The 14,615-nt window shown below is 39.5% G+C and overlaps 1 protein-coding gene across 1 annotated transcript in view; it reads left to right on the top strand.

Annotated features, from left to right (window-relative positions):
* Positions 1-14,615, top strand: part of unc5a (unc-5 netrin receptor A) — a 196,789-nt gene that overhangs the window by 117,517 nt on the left and 64,657 nt on the right. Inside the window, exons 3-4 of the mRNA XM_088432054.1 lie at positions 9,643-9,786; positions 13,003-13,106. Of these exons, the coding sequence (XP_088288180.1) occupies positions 9,643-9,786; positions 13,003-13,106 (248 nt within the window). The remainder of the gene's footprint in view (positions 1-9,642; positions 9,787-13,002; positions 13,107-14,615) is intronic.

Genomic DNA, 14,615 nt, shown 5'->3' with positions numbered 1-14,615 from the left:
GAAAACACCTCCCTACTGTTGATTGAATCCCGATTTGTGTTGTTTCATCACATCATTTGATTGCGTTCCTGAAAAAGCCTCTACCTTTGAGTGCGGCCAATCCAAAGGCCCAAGAGAATCCAACCAACAGCGAGGCGGGAAGAAAAAACCCTAATGCAATTTGTACGGCGCAGAGCACTCTCCAGCCAGATGGATCCCGGTTGACTTACCTCAAGCAGTCCCCCTTATTTACTTCAGAGCTCGATGCCATGTCAGACGGTGGGGAACATGTTGGACAGAGCAAATTATCACAGCTTTCATGCGGCAAACATTCTTTCAGATATCCCACTCAGCCAAATGCAACAGAAGCGGAGGCAAAGTGCTCAGGGCCTTCACCTCTAACGTGTTTTCATTTAAGGTTGGACAAGGTGTGTTTAGGAGATAAAGGAGTATGTCCCCGTCTCCGGAACCTCAAGCCTGTTGCTGGGCTGTCTGGTGTTGCCAATTATCAGTCGGTATATTTGATGAGGGTATTGGCAACGAAGACACTTTGTTAAGTGCGCTGTTTTGAATCACAGCATTCATGCTGTGGTTGTGTTATTCAGACAAGGTTAAATAAACTAATTAGGGTGGGACAGTAAAAATAGAAAAAGCCATTGCTTTCAACTATGTTAGGTTGATATAATGGGTAACGAAGTTGCATTGTTAGAAAAAAAGAAAGGCAAAGCTTATCATGAGTTATCATGCCTCTCATACTAGCCGAATAAAGGGTATAGATAGACACTCTTGTTTTTGAGCCTTGTGTCACGAGTCCACAGAAGCTGAAATTTCACCCAGGTTGTGACAACATGTCAAAATTCAACATGCCATGACTACTTAGTTATCGCACTACCAGGAGGGTGCCATCATTTGGCTAGAATACTGTGAGAATTATGTGGAAGAAAATTACCCCAAAATGATCAAACTACTACACAAGGAATAAGGCTGGCCCATTTGCCTTTGTTCTGTGTTCTTTTTTTCTATTCATACTTATTTCTTTTTGAGAACAAGTCTAGCACTTTATGTTGATTATTCTTTGTGGACAAATATATTAATTAATTTATTAATTTATTTATTTATTTATTTATTTATTGTTTTGGAGAACAGATCTCTTCTATAATCCAAAAGAGGACATTTTATTGATAGTTGATTGGTGTTTTTTTTGTTTGTTTTTTTTTTTGTGGACCAATACAAATAAAGTTTGAAACGTTCCAATAAATCAGACACCAATGGCATGTTCTTTTTTTTTTTTAAACCGCAACATTCTTTGCACAGGTTAAGGGATACTTGCTTAAAACATTTCACAGGGGGTACTTGTCTGAAAAAAGGTTGAAAATCACTGACTTAGACAGTGATTGTTGTATCCAGGCAGTGATGTTGCTTAGCACCTAAACATAGAAACGCATGTGAGCATTCTGTGAAACAAAAAAAAGCTACCCTGAAGATTGGGTAGCAATTCGCTCACACATTGCAAAGCTGTGAGCACTTGTGCTGCGCTACTACGGTTTGTCACTCATTGTTTTCTGCATTGTTGTTAGATCCCGTGTTAAGTGCTTGAACAAATACTGTGTGGAAGTGAAACTTCACTAAACCGCTTGCCATTGTCTTCATTGGGGCTTGCGACGAGGCTTCATTCAGACTTGCCCACACTCAGCTTCCAGAACGTTCACAATAGAATTTTAACTCCATGATTTCGTCTCATCGGGCCTATCTGAATATCCTCGGCGTGGCATTGGACGGCACCCAGACGGACTGATTGGACCACTAATACCTGCGCTCCCGTTTGTCAGCCGTGAAAAATCTGTAATGACATTCAGAGTATCGGCAGGGGCCTTGCAACGCGCATTCAGTGTGGGGAAAATGGACAGCTCAATCAAAAGACGCTCTTGAAAAGCTGGGTCTAACTGGAGGCGGCGCCTTGACCCAGAATTCTGTCCCACTGACTTGAGTCACAACCTCAGCAACATCCCCTGAATGGGAGTGCCTTTTTGCCTCATCCCCCATGCTGCTTCTGTTCAGCCCTTTTCACAGTTTAATCAAAGCAGAGCGTCACTCACAAGGCCACATCATACTGTACTTTTGAAAGGGCAGACACTTCTGGCACCACCTGCCAACCCATCATTGTGCCGCTTTACAAAGTAATTGAGGTTTGCAGACCTAATAAGATTGCCGTAATGACCTTGGCTGTGTCAAGTCGCATTGATGTTACTCATGGAGAATATTGTACTGCTTCTTGTGTACTGCAGTGGTCCCTTGTTTATGACTGTCAGGACATCCCACCTTTTCAGGTTGCCACTGGTGAAGCTTAAAAATGGGATGACACGCTGGGTGATTAGTTTTTTTTCTAAATTCTTTGATATGTGTGCCCCAGAAGTGTTTTCCAAACATTTACCGTTTTTTACTTTACTGTTATTTTAGTTGTAAACTCGGTTTCTTACTAACATGAAGGATTTTGTTGCAACTGCAGGAACAGAGAACCCTTTGTCTCAAAGTGTAGATATTTTACCAAGCACTAATCACAAACCATTTTCAGGTAACAACTTTTTGAAATCATGATCCACAAAGGGAATACTCTATTTAATGAAAAAAATTCTGTTGCCTAAAATGTTAAGAAGAACAAGAGAATCAATCCTCTCTGTTAAAGAGCACTGTGGCCACACCAAGTTATTATTATTCGTGAGAAATAAAAAAATATAATTTGGAACAAAATTAGGGTAGCTATTTTCATTACCTAAAAAAAAGAAAACAAACACAATTAAAACAACCTGAAATATATGTAGTGTATGAAACTAAGCATAATGAAAGTGAAAATGTTTATTTCTTTCATATTCTTTAAATCAATAAACTCAGTAACAATGGTTCTGGGACATCTATAGCCATCCATGGTTTTCAATTAGTTAATATAATATGCAAACCAATAGAAGGGGACCACTTGGTAAAAAGGTACATTTCACTGGGGAGTGAGAAATAATTAAAAAAAAAAAAAAAAAGCAGTGTCAAAGACAGTGAAGCGGTGTTAGTTCATTTTTCATGCCATATTCTACTAAATTCACTGTTTTGTGTGAAATACTGAAGAAAACTGTATGTACATAAGAAGGAATGTCATACAATCGTTTTGGATTTGTTGTTTATCACACATTACAGAGTGACTTTTATAGCTTGCAATTGATAAATAATACTATATATATATATATATATATATATATATATATATATATATATATATATATATATACACACACACACACACACAACTAATAAAAACTAACCCAAAAGGAATTTTAAATGGAATCCACACATAATCCATTTACTATATTTAAAAGCTAATCTTCTCACTAATTAAAAAAAAAAAAAATACTCTTGACACTAAAACTACTGTTGCACTGGTGGTCGAACATTTGTGACTTTCAAGCTACTGCATTTTTGAAAATTCAAACAAACTACTATACATACAGACAAGATCATCAATTTTGTTTTGTGTCATTTTGTACAATTTTATTAAATTAGGAATGTCAGATTAAGACATTAATTGCATTTAATTATATACAGTCATAGTTAAAGCATTATATTTTTTATCAGCCCTAATCGAGGTTGAGCACATAAATGCAAAGCACCCAGCTGCGACTGCAGCCACAGTTAATGCTAGCAACAAAGACGTGAGCCATAGCAAAGGTCTTTGCTAAACTAAACTCGAGAACACCCTGCGTTTGTGCAAGTCTGCGATGGCTAAGATGGACAATGCTGTATTTAAATGTTAATTTCTCATGATTTGGTGATTTGACAAAAAAAAAAAAAAAAAAAAACAACTCCAGTCCTCATGATTAAAGGCTGTAGCCAGCTCCTGGAACTTGACTAAAATACAGCAGAAGATGAATAGTTAAGACTGTATCTGTTCAAGCCAGTTAAAGTAAATAAATGAACGGGCTTTATTATTGTTGTAAAATAAACCTTTTGCTCTGGAACAAAATCTGGTTGAGGATTTTTCTCAGAAATGTTTTATTTCTCTTGTTTTAAACTATCTTGACAGACCAAATTAAATAATAGTTCATCTTGCAGATGACAGCACAAACCCAACAAATGAGGCAATTTCAGTCCATCTCCTTTAATTATTTCTAAGGAGCAGGCATAAATGATTTTAACAGCACATAAATGTTTTATGAAGATGGTGATAATGCATGAAAACATTGACAACACTCCCAACGGTCAATGTTTTTGGACTTTGTTCTCGGAATATCAACACTTTTACGTATAATTAAAACATGTTTTCTCATACCCTGACCATTTTTTTTTTCTTTTCGGTGGCCCCAAAGTTCAAGCAAAAGTGCCCGCCCCTTTTCTTTTTTTCTTTTCTTCTTTTTCAATCTCCCAACTGGTTCTATCTGGCTTTAGGTCTGGATTTATTTCATGTTGGAAAGGTAGTAATTGGTCTGAAGAGGGCTTTTTTTGTTGTTGTTGTTGCGCTCTTGAAAAGAAGAAGCGAGCACCCGGCGCCGGGGTTTGATATTGATGCCATGGTATACAAAGAGGAAGCACGGTAGGAAATGAAACACTTGGAACACGCTTTTCACCGGTGGCTGGGATGTGCCGAGCCATCCCTTAAAAGCCCGGTCCGTAATGTCCCCCTCTCAGCCATTGTGTACGCTTTCTCTTGAAATGGTGCATGGGCCTGATGTAAAGTCAGCCAACCCTAATCCCCTTCTATCTCCTGATGAATCCTAGCCACACACAGCAGGAACGGCACCTAATTGAATTTCCTTGCGTTCACAATGAACACACACCCAGGACCTGTAAGTTCCAGTCGCTGCCTTTGATAAGCAAATGACCCCCATGGAATTGAGGGCAGCGCCTGCGAAAACAAGAGCGCGGGGAAGGAAAGCTAAAATTCGCAATCGACTCGCCCCGAGATTGAGTCCGGTGTAGGTTTTTCTCCAGCCCCTCTTGACTTATGGCGAGATTACCGGCGTGCAAATATTTCTCGTGTGCGAGCGTTTCCTAGTCGCGCGTGAGCAAATAATCATAGGAGGAGGAATCGTACCCGGCCGCCGAATGTGCCAAGTTGCCAGTGGATCAAGAACAAAGTTGTTTTGTTCTCTTTTGACTGAAGAAAGAGCAACATGTAAGGTCACAGAATTGGCAAATCCATCTAAAATCTCCTTCAGTCCCTTCTTATTCCTCCTCCTTAATTTGCTGAAACTCTACTGACTCTTCAGCCCTCTCAAGTCCGTCTGCAGGATGGAGATTTTTGATAGCTTCTTTTAGATTATTGATTACCAGACATTTTTCTTCCCTCTGAAAGTGCCCACAGCCTCATTTTCTGAGTGCCTCTCATGAGTATTTATTGTTGCCTGGTTACCAAATCCATTTTCTTGCCCTTCCATATTTCCCCGCTTGGGTCCAACTTGCAAATTCGCAAATCAAGGAAGGCCGAAAAAAGCCAGCGTGACAACGCACTCGCTCGACACAAATGGCAACATCCTTCTCCGCGCACACATCCGGTCGGGTTTCTCCTCCGCCGCTGACGGCGCTGATATCCTAAGGCCGTTCCTTGTTTTTGACTTTGATTGCTTGTTGAAAGAGAAGTGACAATGATGAATGTGCCGCTGTTCCCAAAGTTGAACGGGAAGTTGAACTCCCAAACGAGTACGCTGTGAGCCAAGCAAAAACAGCGCGGAGGAGATTTACCACTGCCACTGCTGAACTTCTGCGTATGTGATGTGTTTGGATAATACATGCTGTCAAATGGGCGGGAGAATCAAATCAAATGCGGGAAGCCTTTTACTTTGGACTTAAAAGCTACCCTGCCAACTCTGAAGGAAATAACAACTCAAGTTTTGCGCTTTGATGTAACGCTTTCATTTTTGTCAGAGTAATTTGTAAGTATGTACCGGTGGAGGCAACGTGCATTCTTTATGCGGACTTGAAAGATAGCGGCTAAACTAGTAGCTAATGTTTGTCTGGGCAGGCTGTGTAAATTCCGCTCGCATTTTCATCAGGGTTAAACTGATTATGGAATTGATAGATCTGTGAAATAGATTGTAGCGATAGGATTGCATGGACCACGAACAAACTTCATGTAGTACAGCATTGGCATCCGGGCCGATACCGATTATCGGTAGTCAAGGAGGCCGATTCATTTTCATATCGTTTTCTCTCGATATTGACGCACATCGTTTACAATTGCTCCGTTTCCTGCATATTTGCGCCATTAATTTTTCCACTTGCCTAATTGGAGTCCATTGTGTTAGTAGTACTATTTTTTTCTTCTTTTTTTTTTAATTCTAAGAATCGGCTTCCATTCTCCGACAACAACCGGTCACTGCTCACCCGTTTTTTGAATCTGGTCATCTGACGTTGACAAGCTGAGCCATGATTACACTTTAAGCACGATGTTGTTTTTGGCTTTTTGTTGACCTTTATGGTTTTGATAGTCATGATATTCATTGAATCGCTGTTTCCACGTCTGTAACACTCTGCTAGTTTCTCTGAGGTTTTAATTAATCGCTAATTTTTAAATACAGCTCAAAGCAGAGATGATGGGAAATCTGGCATTTTTAATCTTTGCTCAGCAGGACTGTCTAGTTGAACTCTTTGAAATAGCAGGAACTCGCTTGCTTTAACTTGTGACACTTTGCAGGCAGTACATGTAAGATGTATTAACTGGCTATATCAAGCTAGATATTGAAATAACTGAGTGTCAATGTTAACCGCTATGGCGGCACTTTCCTCTTTTACTCTCCGCCGTCGTGATTGTTTTGCGGTCTGCCTTAATTGGGCAGAAATTGGACGGATTGGCTCACAGTCGTGTTTCTTTAAGGTGTCAGACACAGCAAGCATGAGGTAATTATGGAGACGGGAAGAGATAAGGAAACAGAACGCAATTACACTGGCAAGCAGAGCTTCAAATTGCTCCTCTTAGAATTTCTCACCTCAGGTTGCTATTGTTCATGCATTGCATCTCCATTCTGATCTTTTATTCTTTTCACCCTCTAGCTCAAAGACGAGGAGAAGTTTGCATTAATCAGATACATTTCCAAAGCCTTGCTAGGCACTGAATACGGGCTGTTAGTGAACACCTAATATACTGTATGTCTTCTGATATATGGCAAATGAAATGCATATACAGTATAAAGTGCTCCCTGCACAGTCTGACTCATAGCCATTGCATTTTTTAATGCTGTGCTCTATTTCATCTCTTGCAGCTTTACTACACAGTCGGAATTAGTATTTCACTTTACATGCGGCTTTGATGGGGAAGCTCAAATTGATTGTGGTGGATTCTTTTTTGTTTATTGTTTTTTTTGCATGCACTGTCAAGTTACTCTGCCACTTCAAGTTAAATATAGACACCTAATGTTATTATTATTGTTTTTGTTATTATTGTTATTAATCCAAACAAAGAAAATCTTGATTCTTACACAAAACTATTACCACATTTTCTGCACTATAAGGCACATTTAAAAGCCTTCAATTTTCTCAAAAGGTAACGGTGCGGCTTATATAGTGCATAAACCACTGATTTTCATTTGGGGGGTGTATATATATATATATATATATATATATATATATATATATATGCAGTGTGCCTGATACATGAAAACAGTTTTAAAATAGCCCATTCATTGATGGTACACCTTATAAGCTGGTGTGCTTATAGTGCAGAAAATACAGTATGTGAGCAATGCAAAGAAGTTGTGAAAATAATTGACCTCGATAACAGTAATGTACTCAGTTTGCTTATGTGACTAAAAAAAAAAAAAAAAAAATCATAACATACTTACTGGAACTTCAATTAAGCATAAATATTTCATTTAATCTGTCATTTTATCTAAAAAATAGAAAAATGGTTACGACACACCAGACTATCAGCCCCAGGTTGTAACATCAGACATTTATGCAGGAAGATGGTCACATTTTTTCAGTTCTATTTCATAGAAAATTGACACCTTGAACAGATTTACTTTAGCAGTGGATTGTCTCCTGGTAGCTAGTGACAAAAAAAAAAAAAACAACAAAAAAAGCCAGGGAAGGTGTTTGAACTCTAAGCCGCAGGGCTCAAATCATGAGAAAAAATTGCAGTTTAGAGTCCGAAAAATACAGTATGTACTACTTATTCAAGGTGACGAAAGTCTCTTTTGTCAATTCTTGGTAGTGTCCATTTTGTCACGTTAGATATTTAATTTACCGTCAATCTGCTGTCAGACACATACAAGAGGCAGTCAATAAATTTATTTTAACCTACTGATACCTAACCCCCCCCGAAATTTTCTCAGTTTGTCATTTAAAACTTATATGAAGTTTAAGGTAAGAGTTTCTGTGATCATGCAAAAGCAACGCAGAGCCTCTTTCATTTGTTTGCAGCAAACAACAATTTTTCAGTGTAAGTGCTTCACATAATTGCTATATAGGTTTGATGGTCTGATAGGTGCCACTTAGTCAAGCTCCCGACAACTTGTATCTGAAGCTGAAAACGATCACAGCAGACCGCTCAAGTGTGCGCGAAATGCGTGAGTGTCAAAAAGTGCTTTTATGCAAATTGCTATTGAAGAGCGACACTCCATCGGGACTTAAATATACAGCCGAGGTGTATACGCCGCTTCAGCGGTCTGGCAGATGTGTCCTCTGAGGCTCTCAGGAATGTCTCGCGATTACAGGAAAGGTCTCTGCACCGCTCTGGAAAAGGCCCCAGAGAGGAAAGATCAGATCGGGTGAGCGGCAAACCAAAGGAAAAACGGGGATATCGCTTCATCAATTGGCGAGAAAGTAGGCCAAGTCCTAAGACTCGAAATGGGGAAAAAAAAAAGGTCTGGATTGGATTATCAATACAAGGTTAAACGAAAACGAATGCTTGTCTCCCAAATATGAACTCAGCACTCTTGACAAGATGGAGTTGTATTACATACAGGATTTGTCCCAATCTTGTTTGGGGTCCACGGTGATTGTCTCTTAGCAATAAAGCTACTTTTGCTTTCTATTACTGAGATTTAATTACCTGCATTGTAACTTCAGAGGAGCAATATACGCCGAAAAGCTTATTTGCTGTGTTGGTTTTTTTATTTTTTTTATTTTGCATTTCTTTCTTCCATTCCCAAATGTTATGGTTTTATCCGCCTTTCAAATGACACTGGAGATGCCTGCAGGCTCTTCTCATTTTCCCCAGTTAACAAGCGCTCCGTTTGTATAATATTATAGTTTTCTGCTTGTTTATTCTGCACTGATTTCCATATTTCATGGCTGGATCTGTGCAAAAGGTACAAAATGGACATGAAGACATGTTTTGAGAAGTAAAAAGTTATGTGATTCAAGGTCAAGGTTTATTTATAGAGCAAATGAACAATAATGTATGTATACACACACACACACACACGCACACACACACACACACACACACACACACACACACACACACACACACACATATATATATATATATAGAAAGGTTTTTGATTACTGGTAATTATAATTTTATAAAGCATACAAAATTGAACTTGAAGTTCAGCTTACTTCCTGTGGCACGATGACTGATCAAGATGGATGTTTTCTTTGAAAAAGTTGCTTGATCTGTTTAATTCTTCTCCTTTTCTTCACTAACTCTTCATGTATTGATGTTTGCATCTTGCTTTTCAGCTCTGCCCGTCATGGAGGTGACAATAGAAATCACTAGACAGCAAGTGGAGAAGATCTTCGGCCTGGATGAGTACTGGTGTCAGTGTGTCGCCTGGAGCACCACGGGAACCCAGAAAAGCCAGAAAGCCTACATCAGGATTGCCTGTGAGTGCACTTGAAAGTTATTAGGGGCAACCCAATCTGTTCCGTGATGCCTGTTTGACTCCCAAGTTGGTCGAATTTCAAAACACTTTCCCATAGGAAATAATGTAAGGGAAGTAATTTACCTTAAAAGACGGGAATCATCCATCGGAAAAATAAAATACTCAGCCTTAGATAAGCTTTGCCGTTGTTTAATAAAAATAAAAACAATGATTAACATGTGCATTATTGTTGGTTGTGAAATGAAATTTTTAGCCTGTAGTTTGCTGACAAGCTTCTCTGTCCATTTAGCCCTGTTCATTAGCCATTACGATTCCAGCTGCAGGCTGTGGACGTTAGTTTCTGCTTGGCAAATTTGTAATTGCTATTCAACAAATTGGCACACACGTTTCCTCTTTGCCATCATCGGGAGCTTTCTGTGCTCGCATCCAAAAAGCAAATCAACTCACCCTGGAGCTTGTTTGACCTTGGGGTTTGTTTGACTTTCAGGACAGATTTTCCCGTGAATCTTTGGCTCAACTCCAAATTGTATAACTTTTGGGGCGTTTGACTTTGGAGGTTCCACTGTACCATGATATTAGGCTTGAAAATCTGCAGAAGAGGACACTGCGTATAACTTAATGGGATGGAATAAGACCGTAATCATCTTCATTGTGTTTTTAGTGACCTTTACCTCCTCACGCGTCCTCTTGCCGTGATTCTTCTACCTTGCGGGGGTAGAGGCGTTTTAAAAAGTGGCACACTAAATTTGAGTATTCATGACCCTATTTTTCACAAGATAGACTGTATCAGTGATGATCCAGATGAAAGTAGCTGAGTAAAAACAGATTGGAAATTTATAGCAATGTAGCAGGCATAAATCTGTCAGGGGAACACAGACGCATCCTCTGCTACGGCCTCAAAGCTTTATTAGCTGGAGCCCTTTTCCGTTTGAGTATTTTAAAGCTTTCTGTCTGTTAATTGCCATATAAATATGCATTATTCCAGACAACAGCGTCCCCCCGCACAACAGGACCTTCAGAAGACGTGCTTCATTATCGAACACTGTTCGGGGGTTCAGCCATGCGTTAGGACTAGGGCGGAATGATTTAGAAAAATATTGCCAGTGTATTTTCATGATCCTTTTCCCATGTTTAGGGTTTTTTTTTTATTTATAACATGCTGCACAAGCAATAAATGAATCTGCATTACATGAAACAATATTAGATTAGCTTTTAGGTTAGGCTTATGCTAAAATAAAGGCAAATGAACCATGAAATAATATGAAAGACAATTTGATTATTGACTTAAGAGTGCTGCTAAACAGTTAGACTTGAGTCTTTTTTGACCTTGTGCAGTATTTTGACCATTTTTAGGTCCTTTTCTTCCACATTAAACTCTCAGCATTTCCTGGTGGTGTGATCATGTAAAAAGTGACGTGCCGTCATTTTCAACTTTGACATGTTGTCACCATTTGGGTGAAATTTCAGCTCCCTAGCATCTTCTATTCAATGTTTTTTCCCTTGATGTGAAATATCTGATGCAAATATCAAAGTATGGAACAAAACACCACATAATGATTGAAGATTTGCTAGATGAACTTCATAAGGATCCACCAATCGAGTGTGGACAAAAGCATAAATTACAAAAAAAAAAAATCTATCATTTTGGACAATTATCATATTAATCAAAATAATATAACCAAAATATATGTTTTTAAAGATGACAACTCTTTCAGAGCCAAGTAATAGCAGAAAGGGCAACCCCTAGCGTGCCAGCCAATTTTTAGCATTTTCAGTCATCTTTCAGGGCCGACAGAATATTGTATGCTATATCTATGCAAACAGAGGCGGCATCATATAAAAGATTGATTTCCATTCCTTACCTTACTTTACAAGTATGTAATGTATGTGTAGTGCGTATGGCTTTTTTTCTCGTGAGCAACACTGCCATCCAATGGTCACAGTTCATCACTAAAGCACATAATTGGCTTGATATTAAAATACCCCTTCCGTTATTGATGAGAATTCTCGTCATTGCCAAACAACGGAAGTATTTTAAAAGACAAGACAAGAAATTTTCAACCTGGGGCATGCAACCCTTCCTCAAACTAATTTAACAATAATAATAATAAACATAATTGTATCACCCCCCCAAAAAAAGGTTTGGGGATCTCCTGACTTAAGTATTCAAATAAAATTCAGGAAATGTTTAAATAATGTAAAATAACACTGATACTGCAGAAAAAAAAGCTGACCAACATACCAAAATGAAGAAGAGGGTTTTATATTTATGAAAATTGCACCGCACACCAGTGTGGTGTCAATTTGAACTCAATTAATTTTTCATCCCTAATCACGTCAGCCTAAGCTTTGCATTCATTTCGCTGATGTCTCCTACCAGTGCTTCTATCACATCTTGTGTACGCGCTTCATTTAATTTGCAAAAACACTCTCCTCCGAGGACAGGCTCCCCCATTAGTTAAAAGGAATTCCGCAGCATCTCGCAGCCGCGCCCTCTGGCCCTGGCGACATGGCAACACATCGATTCACTCTGAGTGCAAACCCGGGGCGGACACATCAAATTAGTGCCAAGCTGCTAGCCATCAACGGCCTGTCTGGCTCATCACATGCGAGTCGCTCCACCCATGAAAGAGCGATTCCAGTTTTACCTATATATATATATATAAATATATATATATATATATATATATATATATATATATATATATATATATATATATATATATATGTGTATATGTGTGTGTGTGTGTGTGTATATGCATCGGCTGAGTGCAACAGCGAAAGTATTCAGTGAGATGAAATGCGAAGCCTCATGCAGTCAGCCAAGCTTGCAGGAGCTCTTGTCCAGGTGCCTGGGGGCTTTGTTTTCGTGTGGCTGCTCCAAGCCCTCTTACAGATGGAAGCTGCAGGCAGGCGGGCGGCTGCGGGCGGGCGGGTGGCGCGCAAGCGAGTGAGGAAGGACTGAGCGGTAATGCAATTGCTTTTACTTGATGCCGGGCCCCTCTGGCAGCCAGACAAGCATCTCTGAAGCAGCCAGGCAGGCTGTAATAAGCAACATGGTTGGTGCCACCAATCCCTGCGTGGCTTCGGGGGCCAACTGGAGTGCGACGATTCCGTGAACATTTTGAGATTTAGCTTTGCCGCCGCTCTCATTTACACTCCACATGCAGTTGCAAAGAGCCTAATTGGTTGTCTTTCTTTTGCGTTTTCGCCTCAGACTTGAGAAAGAACTTCGAGGAGGAGCCTCAGGCTAAAGAAGTGGCTTTGGACCAGGAGGTGTCATTGCGCTGCCATCCCCCTGAGGGAGTGCCACAACCCGAGGTGAGAATATAGGGAAGATATTTATAGGCCCGCCTCTCGCATGCATTTACCCTTTCTTCACCACGAGGACAAAGGGCAAATGGAGGCTCGGTGATCATCTCTCCGCCTTTCGCCGGGGGAACGGACAGCCCGTATGGATAAATTACACCTCTAATTACCCCCTTTTATTGATTTATTATCCCTCCCACGTCTCAAAGTCGCCGTATATCACATGGGCTCGTCATATCATCCTGGATCAGATGGGAGGCTTCACTAGGCGTTTGGCATCTCAAAGGCCCATCTATAATTAATGGCTCGCTTTGCTTCGCTTTTTATTGGGATTCTTTTCCAACACTCGTACTGACTTGGTGTGTTAAAGTCTTTCAAGTTGGCCGATTCTTACAGTTCTGTAAAAATTTCTTACAGATCCTATAAATGGCTAGCAAGTGGTACACAATGCGGTTGGGATCGGAATAATAAACTTCAATATTGAGAGGAAAGAAAAAAGTGATTGTTATGTGCTTTCCAGTCCTTTCGAATGTTGGCCTTTTACCACGTAGATATCTTATTTGTAAAATTTTAAAATAATCAGTTGTTTCAAAGTTTTTGTTTCACTGAATGTCCTGAAATCCGGGGATGTGCAATTTGGCTTAATTCACTTTTTGGTGTCCTTAAAATCCAATTTATCCTTTCCGATTTCATGTATAGAGGTAAATCACAATAATATTCCAAACCAAATTTTGCGCTCAAATTACAAAAACTAAAGTAACTAAAAAAAACTAAAGTAAAAACAATATATAACCTATATCCAAAAACTGAAAATCCTAAAATTTGAATACCTTGCTCTAAACACACACACTCAAAACAAACGTTGACCACCCCCATATCCCCTCACCAATCCCCACAGCATTAACTTGAATCAACTCCCATGAAAATCAAAAGAAAACAATCTTCTTTATCTATAATGTGTGCTCCTTTTTGGGGGAAAACAATCCTTTTGGTCAAAACATGAATGAAAACATTCTGAACAAGCAATCAGCAATGTAACAAAATATAATGAGCATCTCTTTTCGAGATAATGTTGCAGTCCCAGCAATTGTCAAGAATATATCATAGTTATCCACCAATTATCTGATTTTGCACATTTTCAACTCGTTTGAGCTACGAGACCATATTTTTTAATATCCTGAACAATCATCGTTACGATCATAACGAGTTAGCATTCATTGATTCCCGAAATATAAACGACATTTCGCAGCTCTGTAAAGGGTGCAATGATGAACTGAACTGCACTTTGTTGACTTTCCTCACTTTTTAACAGTAGATGTCAAAGAATACTCACCGAACCATCGAACTTGGTGGACACACATCTATGTGGACAGTGGACGCTTTAATGACACAAACAGCATAGGTTGTGGGAGCCATTCAGACAGCCCAGGGAGCACAAACAGCCAACTAGTCAATCACATTTGGACAGTGTGGGGACAGCTTTCAGAGAAATAGGAAAGCAAAGTGCCAGCCCACCGCTTG

The sequence above is a fragment of the Hippichthys cyanospilos genome, chromosome 13 (genome assembly GCF_059441005.1).
Source record: "Hippichthys cyanospilos isolate Australia breed blue-spotted pipefish chromosome 13, RoL_Hcya_1.0, whole genome shotgun sequence".
Taxonomy (NCBI): domain Eukaryota; kingdom Metazoa; phylum Chordata; class Actinopteri; order Syngnathiformes; family Syngnathidae; genus Hippichthys; species Hippichthys cyanospilos.
The sequence above is the reverse complement of the archived record's forward strand: the minus strand, read 5'-3'. Positions and strand labels throughout refer to the sequence as shown.